The 14,790-nt window shown below is 61.9% G+C and overlaps 2 protein-coding genes across 4 annotated transcripts; both read left to right on the forward strand.

Annotated features, from left to right (window-relative positions):
* Positions 1–1,587: 1,587 nt before the first annotated feature.
* TAGLN2 (transgelin 2) lies at positions 1,588–5,528 on the forward strand. The gene is made up of 5 exons (XM_080368467.1): positions 1,588–1,992; positions 4,341–4,541; positions 4,616–4,790; positions 4,872–4,974; positions 5,050–5,528. The coding sequence occupies exons 1-5, from the start codon at positions 1,603–1,605 to the stop codon at positions 5,189–5,191; spliced, it is 1,011 nt and encodes a 336-aa protein (XP_080224593.1). The 5' UTR covers positions 1,588–1,602; the 3' UTR covers positions 5,192–5,528.
* Positions 5,529–5,544: 16 nt separating this feature from the next.
* On the forward strand, positions 5,545–14,674 carry CFAP45 (cilia and flagella associated protein 45; the record flags this gene model as incomplete). 3 transcript variants are annotated; one of them, XM_080368439.1, is made up of 11 exons in its annotated part: positions 5,545–6,042; positions 9,037–9,173; positions 11,205–11,346; positions 11,842–12,012; positions 12,274–12,452; positions 12,681–12,810; positions 13,099–13,245; positions 13,337–13,450; positions 13,712–13,905; positions 14,131–14,355; positions 14,537–14,674. In XM_080368439.1, 11 exons carry the CDS (start codon positions 5,545–5,547, stop codon positions 14,658–14,660), a joined length of 2,061 nt encoding a protein of 686 aa, XP_080224565.1. In that variant the 3' UTR covers positions 14,661–14,674. The 3 variants fall into 3 exon arrangements, with proteins under 3 accessions (XP_080224565.1, XP_080224566.1, XP_080224567.1); XM_080368441.1 differs by lacking the exon at positions 5,545–6,042 and adding an exon at positions 6,066–6,939; XM_080368440.1 differs by lacking the exons at positions 9,037–9,173; positions 11,205–11,346.
* Between the last annotated feature and the right edge of the window lie 116 nt (positions 14,675–14,790).

Raw genomic sequence — 14,790 nt, forward strand, 5'->3', positions numbered from 1 at the left:
TGTCATCGTCTCCCCGGGCCGCGGGCGGGGCCTGGCGGCGGTTCCCTGCGGGGCGGGGCCTGCGCGCCTCGTTCCCTTATATGGTCATGCCGAGGGAGCGCGTCATGGGGTGGGGCCCAAAGCGCACTACGTCACCGCCCGCCCCGGGGTGTTCCGGGGGTCGACCGGGGGCTCTGTTACGGGTCACACCGGGTCACCCCCGGGCTGTGTCCCGGACCTTGCCTATCTCCCTGCGGGTCCTGCCTGTGTGTTGCCCCGGTCTGTCCTGCCACCTCCCCCCGCCCTATCCTGCCCTCTAGGGTCACCCCCGCCTCTGTGCCCCCAGACCTGCACCACATCACATCGTGGCCTCTGGTCTGATCTTGCGTCCCCCTCATCCTGCCCTGTGTCGCCAGGGTCCCCCATGTCCCCTGCATCCATCCCACCCCTGTCCCACATATCCTGTCCTCCCCTGTGTTACCCACCACACTGTCGCCCTGGCTCCATCCTCCGAGCATGCTGCTCTGTACCACCTCCTCACCTCCGTATTGTCCCCAGACGTGCCCCTCCCAGGTCTTGCCTTGTGCCACCCCTGGGGGCCTTCCCCCATTATCACCTGAGGCTGCCCCCAGGGCCCCTGTCCTCAAACCAACCTGTTGCCCACCCCCAGCCCCCACGTTCCCTGACTGAGTCTCTCCAAGGTCCTGTCACCATTTCCCTACCTCTCTGTGTCACTCTTAAGGCTGTTATCCCAGGTCCTGCCACGCTGTCACCCTCATCCTGTCATCCTAACCCTACCTTCATGTCACCACCTGAGCTTGTCACCTCTGTCCCATGGGTTTCCCTGGTTCCCCATGTCATGTGCTACCTGCTCTCTTGAGCTCACCTGCGTGTCCCCCAGCCATGCACCCATGTCACTGAAGCCACTAGAAATCCCCGAAGGACACATGTGACCTGGAGGGGGGTGCAGCAGACAGTGCGCAACCCTCTGCGTGGCACCCATGACTGCAGGAGGGACTGTGGCTACCACGGGTGGGGGTGGGGGGGTGGGGTTTGACAACGCTAAGGCTGGTCCCCACCGTGATGGTGTCCTTGCAGCCAAGCTCCAGAAGACTCAGCTGGCTCAGAAGGGCATGTGCTGAGCCCAGGATAGATTTTGGGTGCTGAGGGGTGGGTGGAGTTGTGGGGATGCCACAGCAGTGGCCCTGCCACCCATTCCGGAGGCGAGTGGTGACTTCAGGCTGAGGTTCTTGTTTGTTGTTTTCGTTGCACTTCCCATGGAGATGGGACTTGTGCAAGCACCATTGTCCCTCCCTGCGCCACTGGAGATGCCATGGGTGCTGGGGAGGCTGTGTCCCTGTGGAGCCTGCAGCCCCTTCTGCCACTATGGCCAGGCCCTGATGGTCCCCACCACCACAGCAAGGCCCTGGCACCCCCCACATCCCCTTCCACTGTGGGGGCTGGGGCCCCTGCTACCACAGCTGGGCCCTGTCCTCATCACAGTCTTGTCCCCTGCTGCCACCATGCCAGGCTCTGTCTCCACCATGGTCACCACACCGCCCATGTCCCCCTGCCACTACAGTGACCCCATCCTCACCAAAACCTGCATGTCCCTCAAACACAATGGCCACCCTGTCCTCACCTCAGCCACCACAGCCGCCCTGGCCCTGCCACAGCCACCCTGTCCTCACCTCAGCCATCCTGGCCCCACCACAGCCCTTGTCCTGCCACCACGGCAGCCTTGCGCCTACCAAACCCCTCGTGTCCCCTTGCCACCGCCGCTGCCTTGGCTCCAACACAGCCCCCTGCCCCGCTCCCCCCTCTCCCCGCGGAGCTGCCGGGCGGGGCTGCCCGGGACGCGGTGGCGGCGCGGCCCTAGCCCCGGCCCGGCGGACCCGCCCCGGGAGCGGGCGGTACCGGGCCGCCCCCGGCCGCGCTGACATCAGCCGTGAAAAGGGCGCGGGCGGCGGCATCCGCCACTGCCGCCCCGGGACCGCGGGATCGGCGCCGCAGGTAGGGCGGGGCGCGGGCGGCGGGCACCGGGCACCGGGCAGCGCCCGCGGGCACGCGCGGCAGGTGGGGATCGGGATCGGGGTGGGGACCGAGACGGGACCGGCCACTCTGCACTAAAATGGCCGAGGCCGCGCTGACCCGGGGGCACGGAGCGGGACCGGTCCCCCGAGCTGCCCCCTGCCCCGCCAGGTCGGGGTAACGGCTCCGGGCAGTGCCGGGCGCCGCGCCCGCGGAGCCACCGGCACACGCGGCCGCGCCCGGGAAGCGGGATCCGGGTGCGGCTTCCGTCCGCGCCGCTCCCGGCGCCCTGGGGGCGCGTCCGTCCCGGGGCTGCGGATCCGTCGGAGCTGGCGCGGCGGTCCCCGGCGCCGGGGCTGTGCCTCGTCCGAACCGCGGTCCCCTCCTCGCTGACCCCGGGGTGGCCGCGTCCCGGCCAGGCTGCGTCCGGTCCCCTCCCCGCTGCCCCCCCGCTGCCCGCGTGGTCCCCACGGTTGCCCTGTCCTCTGTATGGTCACCTCCCCGCTGATCCGGCGCTGGTTGTGGGGTCCCCTGGGCAGCTGTGTCCCAGGCAGGGGTCCCCCCCTTCGCTGGCCCCGGGGGTCTATGGGGGCCCCAGAGTGGCTGTGCCTGGGGAACAGTCCCCTCCCTGCTGCCTTCAGAGCGTCTCGGGGGTCCCCAGGGTGGCCCTTGGCTGGCTGGGGTCCCCCCCCCCGCTGCACTGAGGGGGTCTATGGGGTCTCCAGGGTGGCTTGGTCCCAGCTTAGGCTGGTTATAGCCCCCTCCCTGCTGGCCCCAGGAGACCTTATGGTTCCCCGGGCTGTCTCTGGGGACACCAGGGTGGCACCATTCCAGCTGGGATCCCCTCCCAGCTGGCCGGGGCATGGTCCCCTCCCCGCTGCCCCCGGGGCTGCCGTGGGCTGGCCGCGGTGGCCGTGCCTCAGCCGGGCTGCGTGCGGCCCCCTCTGGTTCGGTCCCCAGCCTGGCGGTGTCACAGCTGGGCTGGGGCCGGCCTTCTCCTCCCGTCTGGGCAAGCCCCAGCTGTGCCGGGGAATCAGCCCTGTCTGCACCAATTTCAGCTCCTCTTTGTTTCCCAACCGGCTTGGCCCCGGGCCGGCAGCTCCCCCACACCCCGGGGAAGCGGCTCCCGCCCTGCGGGGGCTGCCTACACCCTAGCCCTTGCCCCAGGGAGCCCCACGGCTTTGGGGGGGGATGCCTGGCTGGCCCTGGACAGCCTGCGGTTGGGGGGTGGCTCTGGTGCTGAGGCTTCAAACCGCTGCCAGCGGCTGCCACCAGCTTCCCCGGGGGCTTGGGGCTGATTTTCCTCCCGTCCTGGTGAGCCAGGTTCCCGGTGACAGGAGCCCAGGGGCTTGAAGGCAGGTGTGTGACAGGGTTGAGCTCTGTCCTAAACTGACCTTGGTCCCCCCAAGTTCGGGCTGGGCTGCCCCAGGCCAGCAGCTGCAGCTGGGACGTGGGAGCTGTGGCTGATAAGGGTCCCTGGGGCAAGCAGCACACGCTCCTGTTTCTACGTGCCAGGGTGCCCCCCCAAACTCTGGGGGTGCAGGACTGTGTGCGGGAGATGATGCACGGCCCGGGCAGCACAGTGTACCCTCCGTGTCAGAGGGGGTCCAGACTGCCCCAGAGCTTGGAGAACCCCAGCTGTGTGGGCAGGGCAGTGCTGCTCTGCTTGTGCCCCACATGGGCACCTTGCACAACCCCCATCCTCCCCAGTGCAGATGGCACCGCTCCTGTGGTACCTTGGCCCAGGGCAGTGCCTGGTCACCAGGCCCGCCAGGTCCAGCTCTCCTGCCTGGGTAGAGGCGCTGCTGATGGCAACCCCAGGCCCTGTGCTCCCGAGCCAGTCCCAGGTCTGGCACACAGCCCGAGCAAACGGGTGAGCTTTGCAACAAGCTTCGACCGGCACCGAGTGCCTGCCAAATGTACATGCGCTTGGTGGGGCTGAGCCTGGGGGGACAGGGATGCTCGGGGCAGGGGTCTGGCCCTGGCCTGGCATGGAAGAGCCACCATTCTGCCCACCCTGTCCAGGGCCAAATTTCCCTGTCACCCTTGGGTGGGCACAGGCCCAGCGCCCGCTCCTGGCTGGCTGGGCAGGAAGCAGGCAGGGCAGGGCAGAGCCCAGGCAGTGCCTGGCACGGGTGATAAGGCTGTGAGCCGGACATCCAGGCAGCCTGGCTAGGCAGGATGGGGCTTTGCCACGCTGCTGGGGAGCAGCCACAGTGTCACCCGCTGTGGACACAGTGGAACCCACTGTTTCGAGGGGCTCTGTCACACTGCGGTCCTGTGCTGGACACCCCAGTGTCGAGCTGTTGACAGGGGTCCGATCTCTGCAGACACCCCCACACACCATCAGCATGGCAAACCGGGGACCATCATACGGCCTCAGCCGGGAGGTGCAGCAGAAGATCGACCGGCAGTACGACCCCGAGCTGGAGCAGATTCTGGTGCGGTGGATCATGGCGCAGTGTGGCGGGGATGTCGTGCAGCCGGCGCCCGGCAGGGATGGCTTCCAGCAGTGGCTGAAGGACGGCACCGTGAGTACCCCCAGGGCCGGCTGGGGCAGGGGGCTGCTCTGCACCCCCTGACCCGCGGCTCCCCCCATGGCCAGGTGCTGTGTCGGCTCATCAACAGCCTGCACCCACGGGGCCAGGGGCCAGTGGCCAAGATCCAGGCATCCGCCATGGCCTTCAAGCAGATGGAGCAGATCTCGCAGTTTCTGCAGGCGGCTGAGCGCTACGGCATTGCTGCCACAGACATCTTCCAGACCGTGGACCTCTGGGAAGGTGAGTGTGGTTGGGTGGGCACAGCGGGGTCAGGGTAGGGGCGGGACGGGGATGGAGCTGAGCCTGCCTGGGGCCTTGCAGGGAAAAACATGGCGTGTGTGCAAAGGACCCTGATGAACCTGGGCAGCCTGGCTGTGGCCAAGGGCGACGGGCTCTTCGTGGGAGACCCCAACTGGTTCCCCAAGTAGGTCATGGGTGCTGTGGGGGTGTGCTGGGCAGCGGGGTCCCACAGGGACGCTGACACCTGTCGTGCCTGCAGGAAGTCGCAGGAGAACCGTCGCGTCTTCTCTGAGGACAAGCTGAAGGAGGGGCAGAGCGTCATCGGGCTGCAGATGGGCACCAACCGGGGCGCCTCGCAGGCCGGCATGACGGGCTACGGCATGCCCCGCCAGATCCTCTAAGCGCCTGCGCCGACCCCCCAGCTGCCCCCGGCGCAGCTCCCCCGGGCCCTGCCTGCCAGGGGCACCCCAGGGCTGGCCCCCAAACTGCCTTAACACCTGCCACGGGGACAAGCCGGGTGCCCCCTGGCCTGGGCACTTGCCCCCCTGCCAGTATTTCCAGGACCAAAGTCTTTTTTTTATTATTATTTGGCTGGGTGCAGGCGGGGAGCTGCTGCGCTGCCCCCCCATGACACTGCACCCACACACCCCCAGTGCCTTGGGGCTGTGGTGCCCCCCCAGCCCTGCTGCCGGGGGGGGGGGCACCCCCCCGTGCCACAATAAACGGCTCTTCTTTCTACGGCTGGAGGGTCCTGATGCGGGGAGGGGGCTGGGCTAAGCCGGGGGCTCCCGCCAGGGTACAGGGCATCTGGGCGAGAGGGCACCCCGGGATGGGGACCCCCCCTGCGTTGCATCACGGCATGGCGGCAGCCGTGCCCCGGGGAGGGGCGGGGCCGGCGGGGAAGGGCGGGGCCGGCGTGAACGCGCATGAGGCCGCGGGTGTGCGTGCGGGGTGTGCCCGGGCACGCGCCCCGCGCCATAGAGCGCCCCCTCCGCAGCCGAGCGCGGCCTTCGGCCCCGCCCCCTGCGCGCGCTCGAGAGCGCCCCGCCCCCGTTTCCAGGGGAGCGCGGGGGGGTCGCGGTTGCCATGGCGACGGGCGGCGGTGGCCGAGCGGAGCGGGATGGTGAGCACGGCCAGCCCCGGTGCACCGGGCCCGGCCCCCCTGCCCCGCCGGGCCCCCAGCCAGCCGCGCCGCCGGGACGGGATGGCCCGGAGCACCGCGGCGGGTGGGATGCTGCTCAGGGAGCGCCAGGTAAGGCGGCCGGGATACCGTGGGGCCACCGCCGGCTGCCCGACCCCCTGCACCGCGCAGGGCCACGGAGGGGGTCGGGGTGCCCGGGACCTCACCAGGCCGGAGCCAGCTCTGTCGCACCCAGCGCACCGTGGTGCTGGGGCCCTGCCCGGTGCTCCCCAGGCACGCCCCAGGCAGGGGGCTCCCAGTGCCTCAGCCCCCCAGCTCATGCTGGCTTGCTCACTGGAGGCTCTTCTCCACCACGTTGCCTCCATGTTCTCTGTTTTCCATATCTGCCGGGTGAGGGATGCAGTCACAGCCTTGGCCAGCCCTGCCTGGGCCCTGCCACCTCTGCGCCCTGAATTCCTCGCCCCACTGTGGGTTCCCAACATGCGGTTCCTTCTGGGAGCATGCCACCCCCACCCATGCCTCCTGGGAGCGTGCCAGGGCCACCGGACCGGGGGCTGTGCGTAACTGTCCTCCTTGACGCCACAGGCATCCACTTTTCACAGAGCAATTAGTTAATTAGTGAGACAAAAGAAGCTTGGGAGGTGAGACGCCCTGGTAAAGGAGAGGAGCCGGCATTACGGGGTCTGTGCATTAGACAGTGGTTATTTCATGTGGGACAGAGAGCCCTTGGAGCAGGGGCTGGAAGCTTCCAGAGAGATCATTGCCAGCATATTTAGGCTTTCATCAGTAAGCTACGAAATCAGTCCCCTTGGAGACGAGGCAGAATTGCAGCAGGTCTCTGACCTTCTGGCTGGATGCCCTGGCCACTGAGAGAGGGGATAAACAGAGAGCAACAGCTCTTTCCTCTCCGGTCTTGTAAGGAAAAGACTCGCTTCCTCCATGCTCGTCCCTCAGCTGTCCCCAGCTCCCACAGGAGAGCCACAGCCACTGTCACTGAGGCGGATGATGGTATTTTCCAGGGAAGGGTGATGTTTTGTGTGTCTTTCCCCTGCTGCTGCTTCCTCCACCTCCTTTATCGACTCCCAGGTGCTCTCCCTGTGGCAGGTTGAGTTCGCGGCTCCAGCTGTTGGCTCTCCCCACCCTTCGTGTCGTCTTTGGCACATGTTATGACATACGGGCCAGGTTAGACACCGCTGGACTCTGGCCTATCTCACGCTCACTGTCTCTTTGGCTGATGAAACACTGGGGGTCTCTGCGAGGGCTGCCATGAGGGAGCCGCGCTGTGTTCAAGGGGCTTGTTCCTCTGTGGCAGGGGGTGTTTGTGGCTGTCATTTCCTCTCCTGGGCCTGATCACTTGAAACAAATATGTTCAAAGAGACTTGCCAAATCCCTTTGGCTTTTCAGAGGAGAGGAAGGAAATGTGTAACGAAGATTACCTCCGCTCCCAACTGGAGGCTGTGCGGATGGTTTGCCTCGTGGGGCAGGCGGTCGGGAGCACTCCCAGCAAGCAGCCTGCCCTGGGACTGCCGGGTCCATGTGCCTCGGATGCCCTGCGAGCCAAGGAGCCCTGGGCAGGTTTATGATCCATTTCCTTGGAGGCCTTCAAGGCAGTTAGATAAAAATGTCATGATGCTCATCTGGGTGTTAATTGAATTCCCTGAGCCTAATCCAAGTCTAGTCCAAGGAGTTCTCCTGGCTCTGGGGATGTGTGGCCTTGCCGCAGTAACACTATCACCTTTGTTTGCTTGGGTGTTTCAGTGCTAAAGCTTTTAATTCAACAGCTCAGGCTTTGGGCCCACAGTGATTCGGAAGCTGCTCCAGCATCTGCCGTGCTGGGCTGCGAGAGACCCTGTACTTCAGGGCCCTCAGACCTGTAAAATAGAAATAATGCAGACCTGTGAAATGGAAATATTGCCTGCAGCAAGTTCCCAGGGAGCTGCTCAGTGCCTGGCCAGCTGTAGGATCTGTTTCAGCAGTCGCTTAAGATTTTAAAGCTGAACTAGTAAATAGAAGTCCAAGGGAAACCACACATCTGTGTGTACCTTAGATTAGCTCTTGTGGTTCCCTGACCCGGGTGAGGATTTCGCTGGGAACGCCTACACTGTGGTTGGGCTCGGGGAAGCGCCCCTGGGCTTGGGAAGCCAAACTGCCCTGCTGGGCTCCCATCTCCTGGCTGGGGACTGTCCTGCTCAGCTGCTGGAGGTTTGTTCTGCAGAGTTGCTCCGAAACGCTTCGGGTTGTCCACCTTCACCCTGGGGTGGACAGGATGCCCACCCCTGTTATCAAAGACTCTGTGGCCTGATCAGAGGCGGGGGGGCGGTGATGGAGGGGGCACCATGCATGTTTGGGACACCCCTCACCTGCTCCCACCCCTCTGGGGGCAGCCAGTGCCCACCCTGCCTGGGGGATGCAGAGCGTCCCAAGTCACCCCACAGCTAGGTGACACTTCACTAGGTGGCAGCCACGGCTCAGGCAAAGGGACCCGAACTAGTTCAGGCTGTACTGGGAGGACTGGTTTTTGCCCAGTGCTGTCTGTGGGTTGATCGTCCTGCAAGGCCAGCCCTCAAGCTGCCCCTCCTTCTCCTTCCCCAGAAACCGCCCCCCCCCCCAGCTCCCACTGAGTTTGGGTCAGTCTGTGTCGGTTTCCACCCAGTTTTTCCTGAGTCCGTGGGGCTCAGCAGGACAGAGGTGCCAGTGGCCATGGTGAGGAGTGGGGCAGGGGCCAGCTGCCATCATCTCAAGGTAGCTGAGGTGATGCTTGAGCATTTGTGAAGTCTCGCCCTGAGCAAGCAGCTGTCAGCTCATGTTTGTTTCACATCTGGGTGAGAGACTAACACCCAGATTTTTATAGTAAAACCAGTGCTGCAGGGGTATTTTTGGTTTTCCTGCTGTCCGCATCAGGCCTTCAGAACTGGGGCTGCCAGGGAAAAACCCTTCCCATGCCCTGATGTCAGTGGTCTCGGTGGGGTGAGAGGCTTTGTCAGAGCTCAGGGGAACCTGCGGCCTCTCGTGCCAGAAGCACTTCTGTGTCTAGGAGCTGGGGGCAGAGAGCTAGGCATGGGCTGGTGGCAGGAAAGCCAGAGTAAACGCCATCCTTTCTTGTAGAGCCTGCAGCAGCCGTGCTCCAGCAGCCCTGTTGTGATCCTTCAGGATGTGCAGACTGCCCCAAAAGTGTCACCCGCTGGTGGGCACAAGCCTGAGACCACCCGTCTCATCACCAAGGACTTAATCCGTGACCTCATGTAAGTCTGTGCCTGAGTAGCAGCTCTGAAGAGATTTTGGGGTCCTGTGTGTCTGCCACAGCACCATCCCAGTGCACAGAGCTTGTCCTGCCACTAGCCAGGACATCTCAGAGGAGGAGGGACGGGCAGCAGTGCTCCGATATGCCTGGCTTGGGCAGCAATGAAGCCAACAAGCACTAGGCATTTGACAAGAGGCACTGAATCATTGTAAGAACCAGTAATTAGCAACATAAAACCTTCTCAGAAGACAGAAAAGCTCCTTCTGGGCTGAACAGCCCCACAGGGTGGCACCTGCCTCCATCACATATCAGATGCTGCCTCCTGTGCCCTGTTACCCAAAAGCCCCGTGTGAGAAAGGTAGTGGAGCATCACCCACAGCCCCTGCACACTGGCAGCTCTGTGTTTCTCTACAGGGAAGTTTTATAAACAAGACTGAACTGCAAGAACCCTGGCCCTAATTACTACACTTCATTAAAAGCCTCCAGCACATAGACAATAGGGCCATTATCCTGGCCAGCTCCAATTTAGCTTCATTTTAACCTCCCTAAATTTTCCTTGTAGTTGTCGTTTGGTGCAAGATTCATCTTTGCTTCCTGTTTTCAACCTCTGTGTAATGCTCTTACACCCCGTAAAACGTGACACCCGCCCTGCGGATGGTTTGAGTTTGGGTTTTGTGGAGAGTGAAATGGCACAGCGGCACTGGTTCAGGCTTTTGACGCTGGTACCTGGTTTTGTATGTTCATGTTCTTATTTGCCCCTGCTGCTGAAGCTGAGGGCCGATTTGCAGATGTGTCGCGTGGCTGCAGCTCCAGCTGAAGCTGATGGAAACCATTCATGCTGGTTTAATTCCTGAAAGTCAGGCCCTAGACATCCCAGGCTGGTCACCCAAACACTGGGGCGACTAAAGCAGTGGCCACTGTATCATTACATTTACTAGTGCCGTTGTGACCATTAACCATTCTTTAAAGCGTCCTGGAATCCGATGCTGTGATGCAGCTCTTGAACGATCATTATGCAGGTATCTGTTCATATTCACAAGGGTGGATGAAAGGTGACACACAATAGTAATGAGTAAATTCTTAGCCCTGAACATCTTCAAAGTGCTCTATGCATTTTGTTAATATACGCTCCTACACCACACGCGTCACCATGGCATCTGAGTAATACAAAGAGTAATTAACTCCTTACAACTCCTCTGGAAAACAGCCCTGTATTATTATCCACATTTTTACAAGTGGGGAAATGGGGGCACCAAGAGCTTTGGTGATTTCCTCTAAACCACAGCATGAGTCATGGGCAGAGTTTGTGGCTCTGCAGTGTCCACAAAGCCAGGGTGATGGCTGGAGGGACACCTGCCAGTGCTGGGAGGGGAGACGGTGCTCCATGTTTGGGGCAGTGTGGCGTTTCATTGTCTCGTGCCGGGTGGATTCCTGGGGCAGCAGAGCCAAAGTCAAGCTGTGCTGTGCAGATCTGGAGCCTAAGCAAGTTGAGTGTCATTAAACAGAGTGAAAAGGCAGCTCCTGCTCCCCAAAAATCTGTCCAGACAGAACATTTTGTCTGGACAAGCAAGAGCAGCGATAGCCAGTCTGGGGGGCCAGGGATGAGAATCATGTCCCGCTGGAAAAGGAGTGAGGGCAGTGGTCAGAATTTTCCCCAAATGAGTGCTGGGAAGGCCAAGTTGGACTGAAATACTTTCAGCATTTTTTATTGGGGCTGACCAGGGCCATGCTGAATATTTTGGGGTTTTCCTGGGAGGTCCCTGGCTACCCTGCTGAAGATCCTCTCCCCCTGCATCACAGCACAATGCCACTTTCACTGCACTTTCTGTTTCTTCCTCCCCCTCTGTCCAGGAGAGTCAGGTCCCCACAGCTCAGGTGCTTCCTGCATTGCTCTCAGGTGACTCCTGGTTGTGGAGCCGCTCCTGCCGCCCCCAGTGTGGGCAGCCCAGGGAGGGCAGGGAATGGAGGGAGCTGTTGGAGACTCCATGCCACTGACTGCTTTCTCTCTGTGCCCTCTTCCCCATACCCACAGCATCCCTGCAGAGAAGCCAGCAGCATCCCTTATTATTGGTCAGGAGGATTTCCAGCGCATTAAAGCAGCAGCTCGAGTCCTGACCACGGAGCAGCGTGAGGCCAAGCTGGCAGCCCTCAAAGCGGAGAAGGAAGCCGTTCTCGTAGGCATTGCCCCTCCTGCTCCTTCTTTCCCTGCTTGCCGACAGGTCTCGGGCTGTGGGTGGAGGTGGATGCATCCAGGTAGAGCCAACTTTGTAGGTCAGAGATGCGACAGCTGGAGCTGTCCCTGGAGCTCTGCTCAGGGGCCACCACCTTCATCCCTTCTTTGCCCTCATTTTGGTGTGCCCATTGCCGCCAGGGCAGCGTGCAGGGGAGGCAGCATGGCTGCGCTTTCTGGGTCTCCACTGATCCACAGCCCAGGAATGGCTGTGCAGGTTCCCTTGGGTTTGACTGGTCTGTGGATGGGGAAGAAATCCCACGCTGGTTGCATCCAGCAGTGCCACACTGCTTGTTCCCCCAGCCCATGGTGACCCTGGCAGTGCTGGAGTGTGCCCCTTGTGAGTCAGACAGCCCCACAGCACCCTCGGGCAGGCTCAGCCTTGCAGGGCTGCCCCAGGAGGGTGTCTGGCTTTCAGCAGCCCTACCTGTCCCTTCAGGAGGCGGTGAGCGCACGCAAAAGTGCAGCGAAGCAGAAGGCCATCCTGCAGCAGCAGACAGGGAAGCTGAGTGAGCTGGAGGAAGCAGCACAGGAGCGGGCCCAGTACCTGCTGCAGCGGGCAAGCAGGATGCGCATGGAGCAGGAAGACGAGATCAAGGAGTTCAATGAGGTAGGACCAGAGGCTCCCATACATCACCCAGCACCACAGGGCCTCCTGCCTGCATCAAGACCTGCCTGAGCTGCCTGTGTGGACAGGCTGCTGAGAGCCCCCGTGAACTTCACCTAGCTACTCTAGACCTAAACCCCGCTCCACTTGCTGCTACCCAGGGTCTTCCTCTTCTCCCCTTTCCCCCCTCCTCATCTGTGTGTCTGTCCCTGCTGCTGCTGCCAGCTCTGGCTCAGAGACCAGGGAGACCTGCTGTCCCCACAGCTGATCCTTGGTGCCAAGTGCCACATGATCCGTGACACGCAGATCCTCGAGAAGCAGCTCATCACAAAAGAGCTGGAAGAAGAAGAGAAGCGCCTGGCCAAGATGATGGAGGTGGAGAGGAAAAAGGCTGATGAGATGCAGGAGGAACTGGAGCGCAAGAGGAAGCAGGAGCTGATCAGGTTTGCAGAAGGGCCCCTCTTCCCTGCAGAGGCATCTGTCCCCTTCCCAGGCCTTGTGCCAAAGCTAGGGTATCCTCCGGCTGCTGGCTTCACACCGCAGCTCCCGGTCACTGCAGGTGGACTGGGCAGCATGAGGCAGCAGACACACCACCTGATGTCTGTGCCAGCATTTCTGCTTCTGGGAGTGTGACAGAGCCAGAGGGAACCCTTCTGCTTTCTTCTTTCCAGAGGGAGGCAGGAGCTTGTGAAACAGATGGAGCAGAATGCAGAGGAGCGGGCTCTGAGAGCCAAGCAACGGGACCAGGAGGCACAGCAGCTGCTGGAGTACCTGGAGAAGCTGAAGATGGAGGACCTGCAGGTGCGACCAGCGAGGTGCCAGGGAGCAGGGGAGACTGGAGTTAGGTTTTCACGTTGTCGGAAGGGTGACCCAGTGCTGGCTAAGTCAGGCTTGGTGTGTGGAGACAACACCTGGCAGAATTAAAGCTCTGGGGAAGAAGCTAAGCCATCCTCAGAAAGTGACCTGAGCTGCTGAGCCTTCCCTTGCCCCAAGTGTGCTTCTGGGCCCTCAGAAAGGCACATGGGGAGGAGCAGCGGGAGAGCTTTGTGCTGCAGCGCTTTACCCTGTCACCCTCTGACCCTCTTTCAGGACTTGGAGCGAAGACACGAGCAACAGAAGAAGATCCAGGCTGAGATTAAACGCATCAACGATGAGAACCAGAGACGCAAGGAGGAGCAGCGGGAGCTGGAGAGGATGGCAGACAAGCGGGTGCTCGAGTACCAGAGGCAGAAAATGGTAATCGGACTGAGTGTATGTGGCACTGGCATAGGTTCATCAGGCAGCAGAGGTGCCACAGGGAGCTGCCACAAGGCTCTGTCCCTTGCAGGAGCGTGAGGCTGAGGTTGAAGCTGAGCAGGAGAGGATCCGTTGGGAGAAGGAGAAGGAGATGGCACAATTGAGAGCCATGCAAGAGAGGGCCCGGGACCGTCAGGCAGAGCAGGTGAGCGGCTTGTTGACATGCCATGTGCTCCCATGCTGGCTCACTTGCCACCGCCCCAGCAAAGTGGAAGCTCCCCTGGATGTGATAGGTCTACTGGGGTGTTGCAGGTCTGGACCAGCACCTGGAGCCAGGTGAGGTTCTAGAGCAATGCTGGCCATGGTACGGGGAGAGAGGCAAAACCCCAGTCAAGTGCTCCCGTAGCTCCCCCTGAGGTTAAATCCTCCACAACCCCTCCGTGTCACCACTGTCCCCCATTGGCAGGATGCACTGAGGGCCAAGCGCAGCCAAGAGGCTGCTGAGCGAGAGTGGCGACGCAAGGAGAAGGAGGTGGCACAGAGAAGGGCTGAGATGAACCAGATGCTGAAGCAGAGCCGCCTGGAGCAGATTGCCCAGCGGGAGCACACCATGGCCATGCACGTGCAGCAGGACCGCCACGAGTTTGAGAAGACCCTCAGGTGAGAAGGATGGCGCTAGGAGCTCACTGGCGAGACGGCTGGGCCCTGCCTTGCAAAATAGGGCCAAAGGATGGGTGACATGGCGGTAGGGGGGCTGCCATGGGGGCTCCCAGCAACAAGTCAGCGCAGCCGGTGGGTCTGGTGCTGGCCAAGGCCCTGCAGGCAGGTATTGGCACGTGCCAGGGCTGGAGTGGGGCCTTTCATCTGCCCTGAGCTCTCTTGCAGGGCCCAGAAGGAGCAGGTGGAGAAGGAGAAGGCAGAGGAAGCACGGAGGGCAGGTCTGCAGCTTGCCTACGCTAGCGATATCCAGCGCCAGATGCGGGAGCGCCAGCAGCAGCTGGCACAGGAGCGGGTGGCTGCCTTTGAGGAGTGCCAGCGGCTTGAGGAGGAGGCCCACCAGCGCAGCCAGCGTATCACCCAGCTCAAGCAGCAGAAGATGCGGGAGCTCAGGTGATGTGCTGCCAGCAGCCATTTACTTCCCTGGTTCACTGCATGTCCCAAAGTCCTTCCTGACTTCCCACCTCACAGGTTCCTTTGCATCCTCATCAAACAAGATCCACTCCGGGGCCACAGTCCTAAAGCTTGGCTCCGGTGTAGCACAGGGTGCCTGATGATTTTTTTTCCTCCACAGAGCCTCTGGCATCCCTGAGAAGTACTGCGCCCAGGTGGAGCGAAGGGCCCTGAGCCGAGCAAGCGCAGCCCCTGGCCAGGCTCAGTCCCACAAGGAGCAGAGCTCATGTTCCCCAGCAACTTAGGGGTTTCCATTTTCTTAGGCTGAATTTTCTACAAACAGAGGAACAAAGATGTTTGTGGAGCAGATGGTATCTTTCGACCTTCTCTCGTCTCAGGTTTGCGGGCCAGGAGCTGCCCTTGGGAGTGGAGTAG

This window comes from Falco punctatus (genome assembly GCF_963210335.1).
Source record: "Falco punctatus genome assembly, chromosome: 18".
In the NCBI taxonomy this organism is placed as follows: domain Eukaryota; kingdom Metazoa; phylum Chordata; class Aves; order Falconiformes; family Falconidae; genus Falco; species Falco punctatus.